General features: G+C 34.3%; 1 protein-coding gene across 2 annotated transcripts in view; it reads right to left on the minus strand.

Annotated features, from left to right (window-relative positions):
• Positions 1-27,527, minus strand: part of ERBB4 (erb-b2 receptor tyrosine kinase 4) — a gene marked incomplete at both ends in the record, with an annotated part of 1,145,028 nt that overhangs the window by 220,024 nt on the left and 897,477 nt on the right. For both annotated transcript variants that reach the window (XM_081242707.1, XM_081242706.1), the window contains 3 exons: positions 12,679-12,777; positions 15,283-15,405; positions 19,618-19,750. In XM_081242707.1, the coding sequence (XP_081098833.1) occupies positions 12,679-12,777; positions 15,283-15,405; positions 19,618-19,750 (355 nt within the window). The remainder of the gene's footprint in view (positions 1-12,678; positions 12,778-15,282; positions 15,406-19,617; positions 19,751-27,527) is intronic.

Genomic DNA, 27,527 nt, shown 5'->3' on the forward strand with positions numbered 1-27,527 from the left:
TCTTTTCAGACTTAACAGTAATTATAGATAGAACATCTGAAATTGGGAAATATAAGAATTCTCACCCACTACGCATCTCACTGCAACATCTGCCCTGCTGCAGTTCTAACCTATCAGTTTAAATTGGATACTTTTAGATGCAGATGGTGGTGGTTAATTTCCTCTGGACACCCGATGAAGCATTAAAGGGATGATAGTCTGTTAGTAACAAATCTGTTTACTTCAGGAGCAGTGCAAAGACTTTATGCCTTATTAGGAAAGTCCTTTACTCATTTTCCATTAGAAAACTCTGCCAGCACAATTATATTCATACTGTTTGTAAACATCTTAATACACAGTTGTAAACAATAACATTTCTTTAACAGTTACAAATGTCTGAGAAGTACATAAATACAAATTTACTGTACCAAAAAAAAAAAAAACATTACTAAAGAGATATGGAGATACTATAAGGATATAACCTGATTGAGGAGAAAAAGAGAATTTTGTTTTGAAATAGCACTATTTTTTTTCTATAGGTGGTTATGTTCAATGACAATTAGATTATCAAGTAGTAGAGTTGGTTTGTTTTTAATGAACCTGTTGATATTACCCATAGCTATCAAAAACAAACTAGAAAATATTGTCACAAGCATTGAGAGTTTACTGTGAATACAAGTGAAAAAAAGAATAGTCTTTTCAAAATATGTTCATACCTATAACAATAAAATAGGGGATAATTTGTGGCATTCTTTTGAGTGAGCATTGACAACCAGACATTCTTAATAAATTAACTCCCACAAGTAATAATTCCATTGAGAAGGAAACTGAAAAAATCTTGTTTTTAAGTAAAAAATATATATATAATATTTATAAATATTTTAAAAATAAACATATTTGAAATGAGAAATTTCGGGGTTTAAAATAAGGAATCATGCACCTAAATCTGAGAACTATATTAAACTCTAATATCATACTGTGAGGGAGTTAGTGTTAAATAAGTTATAAGAAAATATTTGTACATTAATTTATCCTCTCCTTACTTAAAACAGAGTTCAAAAAACAAAACAAAACCACACACACTCAATATGGTTAAAGGAACCCCCCTATATATATATATATATATATATATATATATATATTATATGGCATAAAATATATCAAAATAAATAAATATATAGTATATAATATATAAGGATAGAAAAAATAAGTTGAAACAAGGGTTAGTTTATTTCAGAAAATGCATGCATTTTAGGCAAATGCAACTAAATAAATTGTAATGCCAAAAAACGTTGGTATTCCTGTACTGGTGAAAAGCTTAAAAGATCCCTAAACTCACCATTAATGATAATATTTTCTAATACTAATCTCCTATCACACTTTCTTTGTTCCAACCTGATGAAACATTCTGTTTTATCGATTTACTTTATTACTAGACAAATCTCACTAAGGCTAAGATTATGCCATGCTAGTTATCTTTATAAACTTTGGAGTACATAGATAGTACGAGACATTGCACATGGTAGGTACTCCATAAAAGTCTATTAAACAACAAATGAAGTAAATATATTTTACCCATCCTTCCAAACTAATAATAAAAATCTACTGAAAACTTACTACTCAGTAAATGGCTATTGTGGGAGTTACAAAGTTTAAAGTAGCTTTTAACCCAAAGACATTAACAATTTTGCTGAGGATACAAAAATAATGCACAGGCTTCAGGTGTTGTACCTTAGTACATGCATTATAAACTTAGTAGAAAATAAGAGAACAGAGAGTAATGTAGGTTGAGATTTACTCTTCTTTAGATCAATGTTATATGAAAAATAGAAACTATTTTATTATGAGGCATCTAGCTGCAAAAGAATAAAATACTTTTTTGTTAGAGTATAGTAACATTCTCATTAAGTGAATGAGTGTTCCATTTTGAAATTAATTTTTCATTTTAAAGGAACTTGGCTTATTGCTTTAAACACACCAGAGAAAAAACCTTTTCTGCCTTTATACTCAAACCTCTTGTGTTTGCAGCCTTCCCTAAAAGCTTACACATGCTTCCTACCGTTAATTTACCACATGCTGCTAGAGCTGACAAGTTTTAATTTACTGGTCAGATTCACCTATTATTTGTATGCATTATACCAAACATATTCCCGATTCACTAAAATTTCTTTGTGGGAATACAAGGAAATTATAGTGAATATGGTTGAGATCAAGTGGGCCCTTAGATCTTAATTATAAGTTATCAAAAAAAAGAAAAAAGAAAAAAATAACTAACTCCCTTGGCTATTTTCTTACCAGGAAACAAATGAAAAAGGGAAATTTATTTCCAACCATAAATCCCAAATGTTTCATTTTCATTTTCCCCAAGTTAACTTTCTCACCTAGCTAAGCAGCATTTCCTGCCATTATTAGCTGCCGGCCCAATATCAGCTGACCAGTATCTGTCAAACTCCTTGCTTCAATGAGTTTAGGGACTCCTGAGGAATTCCACATATGCAGACTTCTGCTTACAGCTTCTAATTATTTTCTAACAGATAATGGAACATTTAAGTTCAGAGAGGTTAGATTAAATTTGTTAAGTGGATCAAAACCCTAGATAAAATTCCAGTGGCAAAGATCACTGTAGAAAACCCTAAGCTTTTTAGTTTTGAGATAAAGAGTCCTTGCTGATTGCTTGTTTTCTGGGACAAACTGGTCTCACAATGTTACTACCTCAGAGGTATTCATTCTTATTTCTAATCACACTGTGCCAAGCTCTATGTAAACTATAAGCTGTGAGCACCAAACTCATGGCTTCTTAGGAACTGCAGCAGCATTTAGAAAGTTCAAAAAATATATGGAGAACTTTTTCCTTACTGGAAAAAAAAAACAATCGAGCTATTTATGTAGTAAGTATAGTACAACTTATTGTTTTAATGAGGTCAAAGGAGTATAGACTCTATGGTAATAATTTTATGCGAAGTGGTCATGATGAGGTTAAAATGCTTAGGCAATACATCAGAATTTTTTAATTTGTATAACTCAGAGGATTTGTCTGCAGTTTTTGTAGAAATTCATAACACTCAGTTTGATTTTCTAATTTGAGGGTAAGAATGAGTGACATAAAATGTCATATGGAGGAATAGTAAATAAAATGATGAGGTCATCAACAGGGCTTTGAGGAGCAAGAATACCTCTTGAACAAAGCTTGGATTCAATGAGTGCAATGGGCCACCTCAGGAGCTCAGAAGAAAAAACTCAGAAGAAATAAAACTCTGTGAAGGAACTGCCACTTGTTTTACTACTTATGGCCACCATCTCTCTCTAAGATAAGGTGATCTTTTGGTGGAGGCAGAGTAATGGTATGAGAAGTCAGTAGACTTTGAAACCAGAGAGCTTTCAGTTCAAATCCAGGCTCTGCCTTCCCTTATTGGATTCAGAATAAGAGAAATGATTTAAATCCTATCTGAAAGCTTAATTCCCCTCACAAATAGGCATATTAATACCCATCTGTAGGCTTTCCTTTGGCTCAATCTAGATGCAAAGAATCATTTCTTTCTTTACTTCATAATTTATAATTTTGGTCTTAATTTTACACATTAGGTTCTAGAAAATATGTTTTAAAAATATGTCTACTATTAATATTTGATCCATGGTGGAACATGATTAAGCCTTCTTGCTAGACCAATCCCTTTTCACTCTGGCTTTGCTGTCATTGAGTTAAAGTTTTTGTACAAATCCACCATACTCTATTGTACAGATTAACTCTTGCAGTTTAGTACAAATAAAACAGTGCCCAAACTTGTCCTTGTTAATATAATATCTTCATTTAATCTGGATGGGAATCACCCATATGTGACCCAGGATTACCGATACTTGTTGCTGAATGTAGGGTTAATCTTGAAATTTGAAGATCTCAAGCAATCTGGGGATGCTCTCTGTCTACTTCTACTTTTACTATGACTATTAACAATAACCATTAACTAGGATGATGATGGAGGTAAGGCCAACAGAGTTTCTATTACAAATTCTTTGGGTGCAACCAGACATACTGTCAATCTGTTTAGCTTCTGACAGTCTATGCTTTGCAAACAAACCTGTGACACAAACACGTGACTAATACAGCAGTGGTGGGAGGTAGAATGAGGAATTCTTTTGATCATTGTGAGAAAACAATCATAAAAAAGTTCAAGATATCCTTGTGAGTAGTAACTTCTGTATAACAATTTTAGCAACACCAAGCATGTGGTCATTCATAGATGATTACCCAGTGGTGTAATAAATTTACAAAAGCACATTGAAAAAATATGATGGAGTATATTTACCATTTATCCATATACCACAGTAGAGTGAATATATATGAGTATATAAAATTTATAATACTATTTATATTATATTAATATAATTGTAATATATATAGTATATAATAATATATAATATTAATATATAATAATATATAATATTAATATATAAGTTAATACATTCATATTTATTTACTCCACTATGTAGATACACATATATGTGTGTGTATGCTATTGCAAATATCGCAGCATATTAAGCCTTCATTTTCTGAACAAAATCACTGCTGTGTGAATAAATAAAATCACTTTATGCCACATATATAAACCAGGATTTTATTCAGACGGTCCTTTCCTCTTACAGAAACAATATTTTATATCTCTGAATCTACAAACAGAGAATTAAGCATTAACAAAATCATCTATGTCAAGGTTTGATATATTTCAAATTATTTGCTGTTTTTCTGGAAGTTCTATTTCCTGGTCTATATTTGCCCTGTGGGCAAAAGCTTTCTACCTGAATTTTATGAACAATCTTCATATTTTAAACAGCTCTTCCTGCTGATGCAGTCAAAACGAGTGGGGATTTTTCCTAAACCATCATAATTAGCAAATACCGCTTGGATTGGAATCAGAAACTGCACGTGATCAGTGTCATTCTCTCCCAGCTCTATGGTGGCACAGCAATACATCCTCTAATCATGTATGAAACTCCCCAAATTGTGGAGTTTAGAGAGCAAGAAAATGCCTACAATATGGAAAGCAATGTTTTTAACAGACTACTGATTTCCATGCACTGAATTTAAATATTGGTACAGTAGACAATGTGCCTCCCATATATAATGGAAACATTCACAGGGAAGCATGCAGAAGATCCCCATTAGGGGAGGTTACTGTCCTCTTGCACATATAGAAAGGCTATAAGGGGTTTTCTTTCTCAAAGGACTTTCAGAGGGTACACTGAGACCTTCTTACAGAGTCAATATAAAGGACTATTCCCCAGCGATATGTTGATGCTCTGGTTTCAAAACATTTAATAAACTTATTTTGTAGAAATAAATCAGAGATGAACAATATAAATATGTAAGGAAAATTAAACTATAATAAAGTAAATAGAGACAGGACTGTTGGAGGGAAATATTAAGTCAATTATTCTGGAATAGAGAGGCTTCAGGGAGGAATAATAACAACCTTTAAAAATAGAAAAATCATTCAGTCAATTAACCACGTACTTATTGCTTTCTAACCAGATGCTTGTATTGCGCTTGCTATTAGAGATGCAGACGAGACGTGGGGTCAACAGACAGTCCCTGTCATCAAAGATACTGTAGTCTAGTGATGGAGAGTGGGATTCTGCAATGACTACTAGGGCAAATAAATCTATAATAATCACAATAAATGCAAATATTTTTTCTGAATGTTATTAGTAGGTTATAATTTAGATTAAGGGGTCAGGAAAAGTATCTTTGAGTAAGTCTTCTTAAGCTGAGAAAATAATAATAACCAAAAGTTCATTAGGTGTAACTGGGAGAAGGAAACTCTGGGGAAAAGCACTGACTGGTTTGCTTGGCTTGTAAGAGGAGTGGAAAGAAAGTCAGTGAAGAGAAAGAAGATGGGGAAAATAGTTAGGATCCCTGGCAGCCAAGGGTCTAATATTTTATTTTGCTTTAGTGAAAACACTGAAAGGTTTTATTTTGCTTTAGTGAAAACACTGTATTAAAAAACAGGGAGATCTGGGCTTCCCTGGTGGCGCAGTGGTTGAGAGTCCGCCTGCCGATACAGGGGACACGGATTCGTGCCCCGGTCTGGGAAGATCCCACATGCCGCGGAGCGGCTGGGCCCGTGAGCCATGGCTTCTGAGCCTGCGCGTCCGGAGCCTGTGCTCCGCAACGGGAGAGGCCACGACAGTGAGCAGCCCGTGTACCGCAAAATAAAAAAAAACAAAAACAGGGAGATCAAAATGGAAGCTCTTTTTTATAATTCAAGCTAGAGAAGTTGATGGCTTGGATTAAGGAGGTGGCAATGTGTTATAAAAAGAAGGTGATGTTCTCTAAATGTGTTTTTGGCATAGAATCAAAGCATTTTCCCTTGAATTAGTAATGAGTAGTTTGAGGGGTTGTGACATTTAAGGATATATCCCAAATTTCTGATGGGTACAATAAAGTAAATGAATATACACATTATTTAAATGGGTAAGATTAAGTGCAGAAGAGATTAAGAAGATGAAAAGGTACATTCTAAGTGTATTAAACTTGAGATTCCCCTGAGATTTCAGTGTGGTGATATCAAGGATGGAGATGAGGTCAGATTCATAAAATAGACTTAGAGATGAAATTTGAGAATCTAGTGAGATGTTCTACAAAACATGTATATTAAAAAGAGGTCTAGAACATAGCACTGAGAAATTTTGTTATTTCTAAGATTATTTGCCAGCATGATTTTGAGAAGCAAGAAAGTTGAAGATTTTTAAGAATGTGATTATGGGATAAGGTGGGGGGGATTAATTGGGAGATTGGGACGGACATATATTCACTGTTATTTATAAAATAGGTAACTAATAAGAACCTGCTGCGTAGCACAGGGAACTATACTCAATGCTCTGTAATGGCCTATATGGGAAAAGAATCTAAAAGAAAAGAAAAAAAAAAAAAGACTGGATCTATGTAACTGTATAAATGATTCACTTTGCTGTACACCTGAAGCTAACACAACATTGTAAATCAGCTATACTCCAATAAAAAATTATAAAAAAAAAGAATGTGATTATAAGATGGTCCACAAATTCAAGATTTTTATGAAGGGATGCAAGGACAGGTGGCAACTGAGGGATAGTGAGAAACAGCGAAGAGTCAATGAATGGGAGACATCAAAAAGGGTTAAATGTTTCTCAAGTAGTTACTATGGAAAAGAACGAGAGGGACAGGAGAATATAGTTGGAGAATTAGGTGTTTGATTGAGTGATTTCAGATGTGATGCCATTTCAGACCGAGTTCTCTACAACTAACAGGACATGAACCAGGGCCAATGAAATAACTATAACAGAAGTGATTTACTCTAGTTACTGGTATTTTTTTTTCTTTTTAGTAGAATTTTGGAAGACTAAATACTGTTTCTAATGGAGTTTGGAATCTCTTTCTGAAGTTATTGTTTTACTTTTAAAAGCAAAATAACTATCCAAAGCTTTTCTTAATTACTTTAGCAATAATTTTTCTTAAGGTAAAAAGGATTGGTTAACCAATTTTTCAAAATCATGCAAGCAGTATATAATCCTGTGACATCTAAGTAGTGGGCTTTTAATAAAAAGGAATTTTATGTTTTTCACCTCTGAAATGAATGAATTGTATTCATATATGCAAATTAGCAAAATCTATTAAGCCTAAATATATAATATAATTAAATTATATCCATTTTAAAAAATCCACTATTAGTATAATACAGGATCTAGCTAAGAGTTATTGTTAACTATGTATGAAAATATTGTAATGTGAAAATAATGTTATAGAACAAAATATCTCTTTTCCAATTGTTTTGTAAATCTGCTATAATCTAGGAGAAAATGTAAACCTTACCAAAAAATTGTCTCACCCCACTAATATGGCAACAACTAGAGTTGAAACAGCTCTCACTAAAACACTGAGTATCATAAAGACAGTATAGAGGAGAGTAACAGAAACAATAGACACATCTTCAGAAAACAATAAAACGACTGTTGTGTAAGATAAAAGTTCCTACTGTATAGGAAGAAGGAAACTAGTTATTTTTCTTTTAATAAGAAAATTACCAGTTACACAATAAGGTTGGCTGATCTGAAACACCTTTCCTTGCAGCACCTTTTCATGAACTATGTGGTTGATTTGGTGGCGAAGCTGAAACTGAAGCCAAGAAGATTCAGGTTATCTCTAACCTGAAGTATTATTGATCAGTCACTGGAACTTAGGATAATTATGGCATTTCTTTTATCCTAGATTAGTTCTTTCTAAGAAAACATAAATTAAGTAAAACATTTAAAGATATATGCACTTCCTAGGTGAATAAAATAATGTCAAATGGTAGTGGGCTTAAATATCAGGGGAAACAAACAAACAAAAAACAGAGTAGTGGAAGCTCAGATAAACTCAAGAGCCTGTCTGATTTGACCAGACAAGGGTCCCCAATTCCAGGGATCTTGCTCAATAGCATCATTTTTTTAGGTATCTGTTATGCATCATTTGATGAATTTAAAAACAAAACAAAAAAAGAGACAAAAAACACCCATGTTTTCCCAATGAAATGGTGCTATTTGAAGCAAGAACTAGGAGAGTGCATAAATGTAGGCATTCTTCTTAAGAAGGTGGACCTTTAGAGTCATTTTCTTAATGTTCAATGTGATCTTCCTTTATGTGAATGAAGAATGTACTGGCCACTTACTAGCAGTGTGTTATTATCATCATTATGAATCCATTAGACATACTTAGGTGAGCTGAGTAACAGCCTTGTGACCAAATCCTCCTTCTTTTGCTTTTAGTGTAGCATTTAATAGAACACAAATTGTTCCTTATTTATTTTTGCCTATGGTAAAAATTCTAAGGAAATATAAAAGTCCTCTCCTTTGCCCTTGGATATCAATAGAAGTAGTGGATGTAGTGAGTTTTGAGTATTAAGTTGTTGCATGTTTGTCATTATTGTAACAAGTGAGTCACAGCTATATCTGATAAACCTAGTAGTAATAGTTATTAAATCTGGAATATTCCACCCTAAGTGTAAAGTTGCAGGGAGGGAGGGCAGCAAAAAGGTCTAATGCTTAATAAAAGTATGCAGTTTCCATTGTCTTTGGAAGCTGTATTTTCCTCCTATACAATGACATGAAACACGGGCACACACATGCATATTAATACTAATACACACATAACCAGTCTGCAAAGTAGACATGTGGCATGGTTGCAGTTACTTTAGTTTGAAAGTTATCCCTGGAACACTCTACCATAGTGCTGTGCCTTAGTTGACTTCCTCCTGCCTTTCTTTACCCAATGGATTTCTCTTGCTACTGAAGCCTGTTTTGCCACACTCTGCAGGTAGCATATGCAGGAGAATAAATGTCTTTCTCTCCCAGTTGCCCTCAACCAATAACTGACAGCTGGAGTCTTTTCATCATGTCTCTTACTTTTTTTTTTTTTTTTTTTTTTTTTTGCGGTATGCGGGCCCCTCACTGTTGTGGCCTCTCCCGTTGTGGAGCACAGGCTCCAGATGCACAGGCTCAGCGGCTATGGCTCACGGGCCCAGCCGCTCCGTGGCATGTGGGATCTTCCCGGACTGGGGCACGAACCCGTGTCCCCTGCATCGGCAGGCAGACTCTCAACCACTGCACCACCAGGGAATCCCTCCCTTACATTTTAAGGAGAGTAACTCTGAGGTGTACGTCCTACACTGGCTGCCAGAGTCTCTCCAATGGAAAGAAGCTCCAGTCACTCATGATGGCAGCTGACTTTACTGATTCTCCTGTCTCATTTCCATATTCCCTTACTGGTGAGTCCCTCACCTCCAAAATAAACTATCAATATTTTCACTCAAATTCTTGTCTCAGGGTCAGCTTCTGCTTCTGGAAGAGCCCAAACTAAGACATATGTCACACATGACTTTTAACTTAATAACCCTGAGAATATTTGCAATTTCAACTCAATTCTTAGGTCCAAATTGCAAATAATTTTGCTAACATAGACCTTTTGTGGTTTGATATGTTATTTAAGCACTTATAATGATCTTCACACATAATAGATAAGGTAAAAATGTAGGTATGAAAAGTAGGTATATGTTTGTATTAAAGTTATACCAGCCTACTTAAAATACTGAATTCACCATTAATTTTTCCAGTTCAGCAGTATTTTAATTGGTGTGAAGCTATCCTAATGTTTTAAAAGTTGAGAAAATAGTAAGAAGTGTGTCTGCTTGATATTTATTGAAACGCTGCCAATAGCAGTTCATCAATCTGTTAATCTTCTAGCAGTTATTCACCAGGTAGGAAAGGTGCAGTCAAAATATTTTCCCTAATATTTTTTTTTCACTTTTAAGAAGATCAGACTCTTTAGAGTCTGTTGGTCACCAGATCCATCAACCATCTAGGAAAATGGTGCCTTTCATGGCTCAATCAGAGCCTCATCTAAATTTCAGCAGAAATCTGTAACTTCAAGCTGCCATCCCCACTCCTGTTTCCATGGGAATAGACTTCAGATGAGGGAAAAGAAAAAATGGACGGGGTTAGGAGCTTTCAAATAGTCATTCAAAATCATGATGAGGTTTTCAGAGCTTCTTTCCTAGGTGATTATTTTGTAGCCTCTTAACCCCTTTTGGCCAGTCTGTTTCCATGGAAATATGACAAAAATGGCTGTCCAAGCCTCCAGCAGAGATTATTAGCATTCTTATGAATTTCAGCTTTGGCTGCTGTCTAGACTGGGCAAGATCTTTTACTATCAGTTTTACATATTACCTACACTGTTTCTACTCACTGTCTTTTTTCTTTATCATTTTTACTTCTTCGAAAGTTCCCTTCACAAATTTATACTTATGATCAAGATCAAATTTATCATGACATCACTGAAAAAAGCTTGTTTTACATTTTAATATTTGAACCAGCTGTAGAGACCGTCAGAAGTTTTAGAGACCGACAGAAGGAACATTATTTAGTTATTGGACTCAATGTCTGTTAGATAGGTGTTGATAGACGTGCAGCAAGAATCATATTTAAAATATTTAGCAACTGTTAAGACACAGCACTGAAACCAAGTGGGACACTGTGGGCTCCTGGGATCTGGAGTCTTTCTGTTTAGCCTCCGTGACCTTCCCTGAGTTCCAAAGGGCAGGTTCAACCAGTTGCTAATCAGGGAAGGGAGGAGATTCAGAGACAAGGAAGGAGCAGCCAAGAAACAGTAGGGTCCTGGGATACAAATAACAATATCTTTGTGCTCTTTACAGAACGAAAACCTCCAACACATGGAAATTGTTAGCATTCATTCCAGATTAAAGGAACCAGAATAGCTCTTCAAGACACCAACTGAGGCCAGATTAAAGGAATGGAGGCCCTGCACACACCCTAATCTTATCAGCAATCCCACCCTTGAACCACTGCTATAGAACTCCTCTCTAAACTCACTAAACCCTCGGGGTTGGGACACACAGTTTTGAGGGCAAGAGCCTGCTTTGTCCCCCTCTGCCTGGCACAGCAATAAAGCTATTCTTCACCCAAACTGTGTCTCCGAGGTTCGATACGGCACTGGTGCACAGAGACAGAGCTTTCGGCATCTGCACCAACCAATCAGAGCAACAGGTTGGTCCCACTTAAATTATCAGCCCTATTTTATAACAACCAATAAGTTTTTAAACTAAAAGTAGCCCTATATAAGATGAGTATAGCACTAGACCCAAATAAATTATCCAGCGCCACAAACTGAGCTCCTATAAAACTTACAAAAGAGCATACAAGGGAAAAGGATAGAAAAACATAGCAATTCGTCTTCTTAAAAATCAGAGTGCATATTCTTTTATATGAAGGTCATTTGAAAATCAAAATCATTCTTATTACTGAAGACATTATGCTAAAAGATAGAGAAAGAATACATATGGGTCTTTGACAGCACCTCTGGCAAGATATCTTGTGTTGAATGTGAAAAAATAACAGCACGCTACATACACAGTTTCATCTGTTGTACCTTCTGAAATTTGCTGAGCAGCTCAATCTACAATTTTTGCTAGGGGAAATCTTAAAGTTCTGGTTGACCTTATAAAGTACTTTCATTCTTCAGAACTCTTATTATTCTATAGTTGGAGCATTTTACCTATAAGGTCTTGTCTTATGAATTTGAATTGAAAAAAACAAGTTTCAATGTGTAATTATCTGAGTTAGTGCATTCCTAATTTAAATTTAACAGCAACTAACTCACTATCAAAACTAATCTCTATTGATGTTTTCAACTAAATAGATCACAACAACAATAAAATAAAGCAGTCTGATTAATTTTCCAAATCATCATCACTACTCTCAAATGCAGTCTGGCATAGTGGTTAAACACATGGCCATTGAGGGCAGGATTTGGTCAGCAAGCCAAATCTGGCTTTTAGCTTGCTTGTGTAAATAAAGTTTTACTGGAACACATTCATACCCATTCTCCCATTCCTGTGTTTTGTTGTTTTTTTTTTTTAATTGTCTATGGCTGCTTATCTACTAAAAGGAGAGAGTTGAGTAGTTGTCACAAAAAACACATTGCAGAAAAAGCCTGAATATTTATTCTCTGGTCTTTTAAGCAAAAGTTTGCTGACCCTTGCTCAAGCCTTTAATTATAAGATTACACCATTTCCAGAGAAGACACTTTAAAGTTGGAGTCTTTTTCTTTTTAATTCTAAAAGCAGTCTATTAATAAGGGATAAAAACGTATTGCCTGCTGTCTGTACTTACATCCATAAACTCCACATTGGCTTTGGGACCAGTTGTTTCATTAAGAATCTTAATAGCCACAGGAATCTTCACTGTTTCTCCTTCAGGGACCCAAATACCCTTGGGAGGAAAAAAGTTCACATTAAATCTATATTAAGACATACAACATTTAGACCAGAAACAAAATTTGATTAAACACTTGACCTATTAATACCTTAAAAAATAATTTAGAAGTTCCATATTTTGTCATTCAATCAACAAATGTTTTTCAGGCACCTGTTATATGTCATAAGTTACTTGGCAACTTTGTTTTCTGCTTTCATTACCTGAAGGTGGATCATATGTGTATTCTGCTTTCAAGGTGTTTACGTTATTATCAAGTTCAATTTGTGTACATGAAAAAGGCTTTGAATAGTAAAAAAAAAAAAAGAAAAAAAAGAAAAAACGTTGAAATAATATATAATAATAATATTTGACTTGGATGATATCATCAACTTCTCACAACTTTGAGAAAGCTGTTCTGATTTTTGAACTTCAATTGTCTTATTTGTAATTTAGAAGACTGGGCTAATTAATGTTGGAGGTTCTTTTCAGTTTTAATATTATCTAATTATTCTGCGACTAAAAATAAAATGAAATAAAAAAGCATATTCTTATGTATCAAAATTCAGATTGATTTAAGAATTAATTTTCTAAGGTGATTGTTTAAGAATTAGTTTTCAGGGCAATTTACATTCCCAACAAGAGGGCATGAGGGTTCCCTTTTCTCCACACCCTCTCCAGCATTTATTGTTTGTAGATTTTTTGATGATGGCCATTCTGACCTGTGTGAGGTGATATCACATTGTAGTTTTCGTTATTTTTGTTTGTTTGTTTTGTTTTGTTTTTGCTGTATGCGGGCCTCTCACTGTTGTGGCCTCTCCCGTTGCAGAGCACAGGCTCCGGACGGGCAGGCTCAGCGGCCATGGCTCATGGGCCCAGCCACTTTGCAGTATGTGGGATCTTCCCGGAAAGGGGCAAGAACCTGTGTCCCTGCATTGGCAGGCGGACTCTCAACCACTGAGCCACCAGGGAAGCCCCACATTGTAGTTTTGATTTGCATTCCTCAAATAATTAGTGATGTTGAGCATTTTCTCATGTGTTTGTTGGACATCTGTATGTCTTCTTTGGAGAAATATCTATTTAGGTTTTCTGCCCATTTTTGGATTGGGTTGTTTGCTTTTTTGATATTGAGCTGCATGAGCTGTTTGTATATTTTGGAAATTAATCCTTTATCAGTTGCTTCATTTGCAAATATTTTCTCTCATTCTGAGGGTTGCCTTTTCATCTTGTTTATGGTTTCTTTTGCTGTGCAAAAGCTTTTAAGTTTAATTAGGTCCCATTTATTTTTGTTTTTATTCTCATTACTCTAGGAGGTGGGTCAAAAAAGATCAGCTAATAATTTTGAATTTAATTGAACAAAATATGTAGAACAAGAGATTTAGAAACTTTTGCATTTTGACCAAAGAATAAAAGTTTTATTTTAAAGAGGTTACATTACTTTTGGAAAATTCAAGAGAGAAAATTAAAGTTTATATTCCAATTGTTAATAATTTCCATTAAATAAATTTGTCTTAAATATAAAAAAATAACATTTTGGGCCTCCCTGGTGGCGCAGTGGTTGAGAGTCCGCCTGCCGATGCAGGGGATACGGGTTCGTGCCCCGGTCTGGGAGGATCCCATATGCCGCGGAGCGGCTGGGCCCGTGAGCCATGGCCGCTGGGCCTGCGCGTCCGGATCCTGCGCGTCCGGAGCCTGTGCTCCGCGGCGGGAGAGGCCACAGCGGTGAGAGGCCCGCATACCGCAAAAAAAGAAAAAATAAAAAATAAAAAAAAAATAACATTTTAAGATGTAAAGTTCTTAAGATCTGACATATTTTAGCCAACATGTTTGTAAAAATGTAGGCTTGTATATAGCTTTGAGAAACTTGTCAAAGCAAATTTTGGGAATTGAAGTAATGGACATTACAAGAAGGATTTAGTACTATACAAACAGAGCTTCTTATTCTTGTTGTTTACCATTAAAAATAAATTTCACCACAATTAACCTTGGGCCTGGCCTTTGAATTGGTTTTGTAATTAAGTTAAATAAGTAAACATGCAAATGCTATCATTCAAGCTCTCCCTTTCCAGAAATATCTCTCTTATTAAAAACCCATGTTGTCACCCTCTCCTTCTAGCTAACCTGAACTTAGAGAAAAGAAAGAAGAGCACATTGCCCAGGTCTCTCGGGGATCTCCTCTTGTGTAGGGGTAAAGGTAAGTGAGTTGGATCTGGTTATTTTGGAAAAGGACAAATTTGACAAAGGGCGATGATATCAAAAGGAGCTCAGAGGCACTGAGAGAATGAACTATATTTTGGCTTTGCATCCTGGTTTCCTGCTTTCTCATAACTGTATCCAACCCAGGTTAGTCAATAAAAGTTAATTAATTCATTTGTTCAGCAACTTCTCAGTACTATAAAGATTCTCCTCTCTGAATATTAAAGAGGAAGTTAGGTTGGCTAGAACAATAACTTTGGCTATTATTTAAAACAAGTCTGAAACAAAACTGAGAATAACTGATGGTATGTGTTATTTTCTACTTACTTTATAAACAGTTCCAAAAGCACCTGAACCAAGTACTTTTACTCTTTTGAGCTCAGTTTCTTTCAAAATACGTAGTTGAGCTTGATTAGGCGCTGTACCACTGGGTGTTAAGGGTTCTACCAACTACAAAGCAAAAAGAGTACAGGTTATACAACTTTCGATCCAACAATCAGTGTTCCTCTCTTTTTCTCTCTGTTTGGTTCACTTTCTCACACATAGAAAACACACAGAAGACCACTTTTCCTTGACAAACAATATGTTTGTAAAATGAATCACTCACAATTCCTTCTGACTCTACCCTTTCTCTTCTCATGCTGTTCACCTGGGTGAACACAAGTAAAAAATGTGTACCTACCTTGAGGCATACTAGTCTAGGGGATTTTTCCCCCACTTTTTATAGAAATTTAGAGACTAATTTGTGGCTCTTAATTATACTTTTTCATGCTCCTTCCTTTTGGAAAACTTCAGCTGAGACTTAGAGATTTTACTTACGCCAGTGTACTCTATCAAAGTTTTTTCTCATTTCAGGAAATTCAATACATAAAAATTAAATAAATACAATTTTTAAAAATTAAAAAAAGCTAGCTTCTTATCATTTAATACCTAGCAGGGAAGTCAGGACAGACATGTCAGAAGAGAAGAAAACAAGTTAGCACAATGTCAATACACCAAGACAGTGTTTCTAAATCTTTCATGTACATATGAATTACCAGAGTTTTTTTGTTAAAATGCAGATTCTGGTTCAGTAGATATGGATTTGTGGCTGAAATCTGCATTTTTACAAAACTCCAGGAGATTCCTCTTTATGATGATGGTCCTTGAACACATTTTAAGTAGCAAGGCTCTAGAGCACCTTCTAGGTTAAAAATTCTAAAATGCTATGAATTGATTCTAGATCATAAATGAATTCTATGAAATGCAGAGGAATAAAATAACCACTGGGGAGTGAGGTTTGCTTTTTGTGGCTTCCTAAAAGGAGGCACACATTAAAATTGGTCTTGAGATAATAAAAATGGATGGACATGGGGGAGGACACTGCCACCAGGAAGAGCAGTTTGGACACAGCATCAGGGAGAAGGACAGGTCTGAAGGGTGAGATTAGGGTGGGAAATACCACATCCTAAAGTGGGCTGGGTAGGCAAAAGGGGTAAAATTAGGCTGATAATTTTAGATGTCATAGCTTAGATGCCATTGCCAGAGAGGATGGGTAAGCAGGAGAAAGGTATGTAAATGTGTGCCAATTTCTTGACTATGTGAACACAAAAATGTAGACAGAAGAGAGACTCTGGGTACAAAAAGTTTATACTTTATGTTAAAATTTTAGAGTTTTGTCTATGTTTGAGGGAAAAGGCAAGTCAGAGAAACAAGAGCTTTTTTAAAATTTATTTTTAAGTTAAATAAAAGAACTAAACTTTAAAAACAGACAAATAGCTTGTTCTGCCTCAGCATAAGGAAATAATTAAGGCCTACTCCTACTCACATTGTCTTGAAAACCTCCACAGTATTTCAAAATGTCTGTTTATAAGGCTAACTGCACTGCGGTCCTCAGCTTGGTTATTATTATCACGCTTCTGTGAACATCATGGTCTACTTAATTAGCTAAACAGAATCTTGAATATAGGTAAAGTTTAGGGATGTTAGCAAGAATTTGGGAAAGGTGATAAAAATTATCAATATTCTTAAGCTATTTTTTAACAGTGTGGCAACGAATACACTTTTATTTCAATTTAAAATTTATCTTGTAATAATGCATATAACCACATTCAAATCCCATAAATCTCAGAAAGATTCACACAATTCTTTAACAAATCTGAAAAAAATCTCATGCAGAGGATCCCATTCACTTGAATCCTGCTGTGCAGAATTTCTTTTGTAGATTTTGATACACATACTATGTATACAGTAAGAAACTTTTATAAAAGTTTAAAAGTTATAAAACTTTTAAATCATATACAAAAGTCATACAAAAATCATATGCAAGATTGGGGACTGGATTTTAGCAGTTTAGGCTAGATAGACTTAAAAATGTATATACATGTATTATATATATGCGTATACTGTGCAATAATTTCATATTTTGAAAACTTTACAATTCTACCCGCAATTTTATTAAGTATCATTCAATTTTTTTCTACAAACACATTTTTCCCCCCAGGAATTTGAGCATTATACCATTAAAAGAGCACAGTTTTATTTTATGACCCAGTATGGTAGAAAGACAATTGAGTTTAAATTTGTGGGTTTGTATATCATTGTTGCCATTTACAGGCTTAGAACGCAATTTGCCTTTCCTGGCCCTTCATTTCACATCTGTGAAATTGGTATACCAATAATTATCTTAGAAGATTGTTAAAGGATGAAATGGTATATACATAGTTGGAAAACTCTAGAACATTACCTGTCATAATATAGGCACCAAACCTGTCACTCTTCAAGGGATAGAATTTTATCTCATTAATACATTTCTAAATCACAGCATCTATCAAAGCATCAAGCTTATAGTGCATCTCAGTAAGTGTATATTGAAAAAAAGATTTTCTACTTTTATGCATGCAACAGAAAAAAACAATCTGGGTCAACATGATTTTGGGAAGTGTATCAATTTTAAAAACCTTCCAACAAAATATCAGGCTTTAACAAAGTTTTCACATCTGAGGCAGATTTTTAGCTTCAGTATTTAAGAACTTAAGTTGAACCTCTTAAGAATTCCTCTTCTATTTAGATGGTAGAAAATCACAGTTATTTACTTTTACTGGGAGAAAGATGAGAATTCAACAATTAGCAAATTTAGTCCTAAGCGATAACTTTCTATAAAAAATAGAATATGCTTATAAAACCAATCAGTATGTGTTTATTTAGTAATGAAATGCCAATTTGGAGGGCATTATTAGAAAGCACCATATTAACAGCACAAAACAAAATAACTATTTTCATAGCAATGAATTTTTCCTACACATAGTTAAGAGACAGAATTTGTCTTCTATTTATCCAATCACCTAAATATCCACTGCTATTCCAAACCTTTCATTCCTTTCCAACTCTAGTTTATTTACTTCACTTTTCAGAATTCTTTCAGTGACTGCTCCAAGCTGTCCATAAGGGAGAATTCTGCCTGCCTCCACCATCCTAGCTAACCTGAAAATATGCACAGCACATGTGCTGTGCCCAAACTTTTATCCATGTTCACATGTACAAGGCTGAAAGTGATCAAGTTGATCTTTTGTAACATCCAGCTCAAGTCGGAATCATTACTATGTTCACTCCGTGTATATAACTACCATTTTTATGCTTGAACGTGTCTATTTAATTTCAGATAACTTCAATCATTAGAAAGAAGTATCTTCTTATACGTAACTTTATAGTAGCTTTCTGAAACTTTCAAATAATTCTATCCAGATTTAACTTTTGGGGGAAAAGAGCTAAAATTTAATTCATTATCAGTGTGAGAAACATATGAATGAATGAATATTCCCATTCCTTTCAGTGTTAAGAGGAAAAGTCAAAATGTCACACTGACAGTGAGATAGAAAAAAATGTAAAGAAAGAAGACTGTCTCAGTACAGATTTGCTCTGAAATGTTCAGATAGGCATGGAGACGTGTATCAGGAGAAAGAGATAGGACTCGAGTTGAGAAGAATATGGTAACACATGGTCTTCTGCAATTGTTTTTCCCCTATAACCTTTATGGTGAAAACGAACATCTTGTATGCTAGAGAATTCAGTGTGGCAATACAAAAGAAATTATAGTATTTTATGGATAATTTACATATTCACAATAACTAACATGCATAATATTAAATGCATCTCATAAATAGTGTGATAAGGCCTATGTGATTACAAAACTAAGCTTTATCTTGAAGCTTATCTTTTCCCTGCTGCTATAATGAGATCAGTGACTACCAATTTAATGGCCCTAATTAAAGCATAAATTGCTTGCCAATCTGGCTTTATTTTAAACCAAAAAAATTCTATCACTTTCTAACATTTTTCTAGTTCTTCTACTGAGATATTCTCTGACTCAGATATTTTGTAGTTCTGCTATTTGTATATCCTAGAGCTTGTTAATGGACCCCTGTCTCCAAAAGAAACAGATCTGGCCCAATATGATAATTTCCTTGACCCCTGTTATTTGCCCTCTTCAAGCCATGAGCCTGCCTTGACTACACTTATTATATATTTTGATTTTCCATCAACTTTGTATACCATACTATAAAATAGAAACCCTCAGCAGGAAATTGAATATAACTTTCTCTTGGATTAAAACACTGAGTATCTAAACCTTCTAAACCTAATGAAAATCCCTAAACACTTGAAGAGAAGAAATGAACATCTCACCTCTGTTTCCAGGAATCTTCTTAAGGCTCTTTTCTTTTTGATGCTTTTCCTTCTAACATAAACTGCAAATGTTAGACCCACGATGACCATGATGAAGAGCCCGCCAATGACTCCGGCTGCAATTAGAGGAGTCCTGCCAACCAGAATGGAAAAGAAAAGAAAAAAGTATGAAGAGAGAAAAGACAGAGGAAGAAGAAAAAACAGTTGGACAAGCCATTATCCACATATCAAAAGTCTAGTCAATTAGAAGAAATGCAAATTAAAAATTCATTAAAGATTTCACAAAACTTTTCTCATGGTAAAAACTGTACCTGTTTTTTTTGTTTTGCTTTGTTTTTTAATAATAAACCATGCACAGACAACTAATCTTTGGAGATGAGCAACCACAACATGCCATTTGATGAAAAAATGTAAAATTTAATGACAAAATGAAGAATGTATGCCAAATTTTTGATATAGGATAATTTTAAATCATTTTAAGTTTACTTTTATCTATAAAGAAGTAGAAATGCATTTAAATAGTATTGTTGTGGTTTATAATATTATTTTCAACATTTTCTCTAAAGCAGGCTTTCTCAACAGTGGCACTATTGACATTTGGGGCTGGATACTTGTTCATTCTGGGGACTGTCTTGCCTTTTAGGATGTTTAACAGCATCCTTGGTCTCCATCCACTAGAAGCCAGCAACACCTCCATCCTCTAGTCATGACTGTCTCCAGACATTGTAAAATGTCTGTGAAAATCACTGCCAGTTGAGAACTACTGGTCTAAAGCAAAAATGAGTGGTCTGAGGACCTATGAACCCCACATCTCTGGTATACAGAGATACCAACAGAGAAATTCATTGACAAAAGTGTTATTTCAAACTCTGGCAAGGGCAACTTTGCTGGGACAAAGGGTACGAGAAAGATGAAGACTGGGTCAGATGGGTTTTCAGAGTTATGATGACTGGAGTAAGCATTATTATTAAAAGTATGACTAAGCATCATATACCCATGAAAGAGGTCTACACACTAAGTATTAAATAAAAATATGTAAATAGTATTAAAAAGGGATTATGAAGAAATTGACTGGAGATTTTTATTCTTAAAATGTTTCTCTAATTAGCTAATGTATAATTTTGAAACTGATCACTTTTTGTTTTCCAAGATAAATGTTTTGCTTGCTTGAAACTTAATGTTTATGGTCTTAACTTCTTGTTCTAGAGTAGAGTAGTATCTATGAGCTTTCTGTAGTCAGATCCCTGAAAGATATTAATTTCATATGCCATAGCAAACAGTTCAGAGTAAAATACATAGGTATTGACTATGAAGTCATGATAGATATCAAAACTAAAAAATAATTCCCTGAATCCTCATGCTTTCCATAGTAAAGTGTTTTATATTTTATATTCCTATTTATAGAAGAACCTACTCTATACAGCTCCCTCCTTCAGAGAAAAAAAAAAATTACTTGTTCTTGAAAGGTAAACTTTTGCTCAAAGACAGATCGAAAGCAGATGATCCTAAATAGAATTTTTAAACTTTAAAGAGCTCTGGAAAAAAAATCTGGGTAACTTCTTCTATAAATTAAGTCATGTCTTTTAAACATTATAACTGATTAAACATTATAACCAGTTATATGTATTTCAGAAAATATTTTAGTTTTCAACCCAAGGCATAATTTTCAGCTCAAGTGCCTAACACATCCCTGAAAAGCCACTACTATAAAAAGAACTAGGGCTTCCCTGGTGGCGCAGTGGTTGAGAGTCCGCCTGCCAATGCAGGGGACACATGTTCGTGCCCCGGTCTGGGAAGATCCCACATGCCGCGGAGTGGCTGGGCCCGTGAGCCATGGCCGCTGAGCCTGTGCGTCCGGAGCCTGTGCTCCACAACGGGAGAGGCCACAACAGTGAGAGGCCCACGTACCGCAAAAAAATAAATAAATAAAATAACTGTATTTTTGTTTCCTGAGTCCAATTTTTTATTGCAAAGGATTTATGTATGATTGAGAATAGTCCCCAGTATTTCGTTAATTGTGGATTTGAACTAAACTCTAAACTTCCTCTGCGTATCTATTTTGCAAAAGAATAAATGGTATGTATTTATGACAATATTTGTCAGTCACTGTAAATTAAAAGAAAATTCTTTTTTTTTTTCATTTTAAGAATGATCACTTCCAATAGAACAAAACAAGATCCCTGACTCTATCTTTTTTTTTCATCTAATTTGGATGGATATCAGTTATCGTATAATTACTACTAGTTTAGTCATGGCAATGAAAATAAAACATTCAAAAACTCAATAGACAGTAATTTCTATGATTTTTTGGTTAGATTTTAGTTTTGATATTTTCCCTCAGCAGTTCCTTGGCTGACTTGCATTCCTCTAGCTTTTTTCTTCTTTTACCACTCTGCAAGAATGAGAAAGGTACAACCAACCTGAAGAAACAAATAACTAGAGTTTCTGCACCTAAAACTCATACATAAATGATTTTTTGGACATTTTAAGAAGCCAAACTCTTCTTATTCCAGAGAAAGTTACTCTTGAAAAAGAACATTAACCAAAAGGAAGCAAAATTAAATTGAAAAGGGACAATGTTCTATAAGAAAACTTGCTCGTTCTCTTTAATGAGTGATTATCATGAAAAAAGGTACTGATCTTGATTAAGAAGACTTAATATTCACAAAACCAGACATGAAATGCAATCCTGGCCTGGACTCTAGCATGGGCAAGTCAACTGTACAGAATTTTTTTAGATAACTTGAGAAATTAGAATATGGATTAGATAGTAGATGAAATAAAAATGTGTTGGCATGTAAAGACGTGGACCAGAAATTGAAAAGACTGAGTTACAAAACAGTAGGATTTAATCAGAAAAAAATGCATATACACATACACGTATATGTGTGCAAAAAGATCTGGAAGAATGTACAATAAGACACTATGACTCTAGTGTTCTTATTTTTGTATTTTTACTTTTGTGCATTCTCTAATATTCTACAATATATTTATTTTCCCTTTGAAGTAAAAGTTAATTAAATGTAAGAAAAATACAGAAAAAATAAATCATTGTCTAAAAGCTTAGTTTTACAATAATGGCCTTGTTTTCTTTCTTTCTTTCTTTTTTTTTTTTGAATGTTTACTTTGCATCTTTTCAATTAAGAATTCATTTTGCTATTCCCTGTCCACTTTTATGATCTAAGTGCTTCTGCAGGTATTTTCTATTCAATATAGCTTAATGTGTCTGAGACATTTAATTACCACTATGTTTCTTACAATTAACACTATGTTTTATAAGAGCACTCTAATCTGAAAAGTTATACTACTTACACATTTCCTGTGCCTCCCTCAATTTTGATGATTCCTAGATATTTGTAGGTGTAGGATAGATGCCATTTTTTTTTTTTTTTCCTGAGAGTTAATGCTTCACTCTTTATGAGGATCCTTTGGATAAAAGGGATAGAGCTACTTAAGTTGCTTTTTTAAATTACTGTATATCCCCCCTAGGTCTCATGCTGACTATTGCCAACTAGGCTATATTCCTGAAAGAGAGTGTGTTCCACTTATATGTTAGTCAGAGTAGCCTCCAAGAGGCTAAACTGTGACACTACTAATGAAATAAAAACCAAGAGACCTCGAATACTCTGTAATCCCTTATCTGTAACAGGATTATTATTTGTTTCCTATCTTTTGCCTGTCCATTAAAAATCGCTGGGATCCCCTAAAGTATACAAGATAGGACATGACAAGTGATAAGCGCAAGCTTTTTCGAAAAGGATGCTATCAAGTGATATTTTACCTTATTCTGTGATTTAGAAATAGTATAATGAAACTGATATTTTCTACTCATAGAAACTGATATAATACGGATTCTGAATCACAAATGAACTTGACTAATTTATTTAAAAGCATATAACTTTGTTTTCACAATTTCATTTAGAAGTTCAGGGACAACACAATGCATTATACTCTACTGCCTTGAATGTTGTTACCTATTTTAAACAGTTATATATAGAAGAGTAGTGTCTTCCCAAACCATACTACTCATATAATAAGATGTATTCTTATTATTCATTACTCTGTTTGAACCATGCTTTTCCTCACTGGAGAATATAAAATGTGAGAGAATCATGGAAGCTGATTTTATAAACATCCAAATATTTTCTTTCATTGTTCTGTTTCCTTCCAGATAACAGATCACAAATAAAATATAGTAAAGTCAATATAATTTATGATTAAAACTCAAATGGTTTTAAAAGTATTCCATTATACCAGTTTTCATTTAATGTCAAGGGCAGGCTATTCTACAAAAAATGTGCAGTGGTATTTTCTTTAAAATTGTAAATGGTAAAACTGGTAGTTTGACTAATATAGTCACCAAATCTAAATCTATAGGATTCCTTTATATGAATTTCACCAAATAAAATGACTTTAAATTTGTAATATATGTATATTTTTCTTCATTTCTTAAATACAGAATAATTTTCGGTTACAGATAAAGGAATCAATCAGCAGCCTTATAATACACTGACAGTATAGTTTATAACTCATGGTATTGACTTTAAATCAGAGACCTCCACTTGTAGAAGCTTCTAAAGTAAATAGTTTGAAGATGGGTTCTCAGAAGTCACTGTCAGACTTAGGGCTGCTTCACTGCTTATCTATGGTCACTAAATGTTAAGCTGATTTTTAAAAAATTTACACAGAAGTAAAAGCAAACAAGAAAAGCTGCAGGCTAGTCAGATAATTTTAACCAGACATTTTTGTATAAGAAATTTTAAATAAAATTACAAAATAGTGCCTCTAACATTATTATTTTGTGTTTACCTTCAAATCTGCATGCTTTTTCCTTATAGTGCTATATCATGCTGGAAAGATGTTTTCACATCAGACCAGTCAGAGCTTTATTTATGCAGTGTCTCTGCTGGTTGTGAGCAGTGCCTCTATCAGATGACTCAGCTGAGATACACATAAGTACATGCTTCACGTAAGGCAATGAAAAATAAATATAGCAGGAGCCAGCTAATCTTTATTGGATTCCTGAGATCTGATACACTTGCCTCTAGATCCTGCCTAGTACTATTCTTTTGTGGAGCACAGGCTCCAGACACGCAGGCTCAGTGGTCATGGCTCACGGGCCCAGCCGCTCCGCGGCATGTGGGATCTTCCTGGACCGGGGCACGAACCCATGTCCCCTGCATTGGCAGGAGGACTCTCAACCACTGCACCACCAGGGAAGCCCTAGTACTATTCTTAAATCAAATACCTTTAAGCACTGGTAAATCATATGCCTCCCGTAGTCCAGGACAGTCTCAGTTTGTACCACTGTTAAATACAAGTAGAACACCATTCACTCTCAAAAGTGTCCTTATGTGAGCGATAAATCAAATGTTTATCCTTTAATAAACACTTAGTCCAATTTAGAGAATCTAGGACACCTTAAGATAACAAGTATTTACATATATATGTATAAATAAACAAACAAATACATACACATTCATACAGGACTATCTAAGTATTAACAAGTTTCACTTCCTGGCAAGGTAAATTAATTACTGCCTGTAATAAATCTATATATAACATAAATGGATGTTTCCTAAATTAGAGTCAGATGTGATGATTCTCTGTAATCTTATATTTTCTTTTAAAAATATAACTAGATAACATTGGCTATAATCTTGTACCCTATCTTCCCTCTGAAAATGTTACACTGACCATCAGAAAAAAGCATGAGTATATCATGAACCAGAGGTTAAATGTATCCTCATTAATATACTACACGTTTCCTAATTTGCTCTTGCTATAAGAAAAATGTAGTTGATCAAAAACATTTTGAAACTTTAGTGACAGAAAATTCTTAGAATCAGTTGCCAACTGAGATAAATAATGCAACTTTGCAAACAGGGACATTTTCAATATTATATTAATTATGTAACTAAGCAGTTTAAACATAGTAAAAGTGCTGTCCAAATAAGAGGAAAAGAAGATTTGACTGCCATTAGGTACTCAGGAGTTTTATGGCACATATAGCGTCACAAAAAATTCATTTCATTTTCAATGGGAAATAATCTAATTGAAATGAAAATGTCAAAGACTTTCTATCCTGATATAGAAATATCCCCTTTCTTAGAGGTAAACCAGAGATTTATTTGGTCTTACATACTACACTCAAGTTCAAATAATTTAAATAGATTGACTATGGACTTCTGATTCTAATAATATTTGTATATTTTTAATTAAATTTTTCTTTTTACATATACTGCATATTTTCACAATAACTATGCAATGTTGAGCTTATAACCTCCGTTTTTTGTTTGTTTGTTTTTTGTTTTTTCTTTGCGACACGTGGGCCCCCCACCACTGCGGCCCCTCGCACTGCGGAGCACAGGCCCTGGACGCGCAGGCCCAGCGGCCACGGCTCACAGGCCCAGCTGCTCCAAGGAATGCGGGATCCTCCCGGACAGGGGCACGAACCCGCGCCCCCTGTATCGGCAGGCAGACTCCCAATCACTGTGCCACCAGGGAGACCCCTATAACCTCCATTTTAAAAATAAAGAAATAGACTCAGAAAAGTTAAAATACTTAGACAAGGTCAAACATAAATAGTAATGTTAACATTTTACATCTTGTAATCTCAAGTCCATCAGTTTTTCAGCTATATATGTTGTCTTTCTAAAGATGATTCATTAGAATTTTTTTTAGGGTAGATAAATACAATTCATCAGATTTTTCTTTAGTACCTAAAACCTATAGTAGAGAATACAAAATAAACATAAATTTATTTAGGGGTTCTAATAAACTCTTTGATTTTGTATTTAGTTATATCGTAATATTGTAATTCTCATCACACTATCATTTTAGCTGAATTGTTATGTTCACTGTGATTTGTCAATTAAATCCTTTATGCTCTTATTGAAGTTTATAAGTGATCTTATACTTCATTGAGTTTCATTTTATTTTTTCAGTGAGAAAACAGTTAAGAGGATTTGGGGGGCTTAACAAAACATTGGATTTCCTTTAAGAAAAGCAAAATTAAGCAGTATTTATCATTCTAGTGATAGTCCCTACTGCATTGTTACTCTGTTCAGTCTTCCCCAAAGAGGCTCAGATTTGAAACAAGAGACCTTGAAACACTAGGAAATATTGAAATTCCCCAGAAGACATTTTAAGGGTTACTGACTAGGGCAAGGAGAGCCACATTCATTTTTTTTTTTTTTTTTCCCCTTGTGAAAACTATGCTTATTCTGACCCAGAATTCCACCTACTCTATAAACATGACACATCTTTTCTTTTTGAGCAAATGAAAGTGATGTGGGTCAGACTCTGAGGTAGACATCAGTTGACAGTTACAGGTTTTATCTGATGAGACCTAGAGTATTACAGTATGTCTCTATCCTTTGATTAGGATTCAGGATTCCTCTATTATACCTTAACTATGACCAGAAGTGTTGAGTGCTGAAGCAAATGAATCAAAACATACTGCCCCTCTTCCTAACTAAATTTAAATATTTCTTGACTTGTCTTCATGTGTTTAAATAAATCTTTTTCCCCAATATTTTTTCAATATGAAAAAGTTACATATTATTCAATAACACAGTGTTACGAAGTATTTCAGAAGAGATATTACCATTAAATGAATATGTAAATATCATTTGGATTATTTTATGTCTAGAATTAGTTCTGAGAAAAATTTCTAATAGTTTCATGGTAATTCCTTCCTTTTATTTATAAGTAATATTTACACCTATCTACGGGGTTTTGTTTGTTTGTCACAATTTTAAGGAAAGCATACAAACCTGTACATTTGATTTTTGAGGCAACTATTCTCATGATTAAATACATCATCCTGAAGATACAAATAATCCACCTATGAATTTTACACTTATGAATTTTTTTCTGCTTTACTGAGGTATAATTGGCAAATACCT

Source organism: Mesoplodon bidens, assembly GCF_964165515.1.
Source record: "Mesoplodon bidens genome assembly, chromosome: 8".
Classification (NCBI taxonomy): Eukaryota; Metazoa; Chordata; class Mammalia; order Artiodactyla; family Ziphiidae; genus Mesoplodon; species Mesoplodon bidens.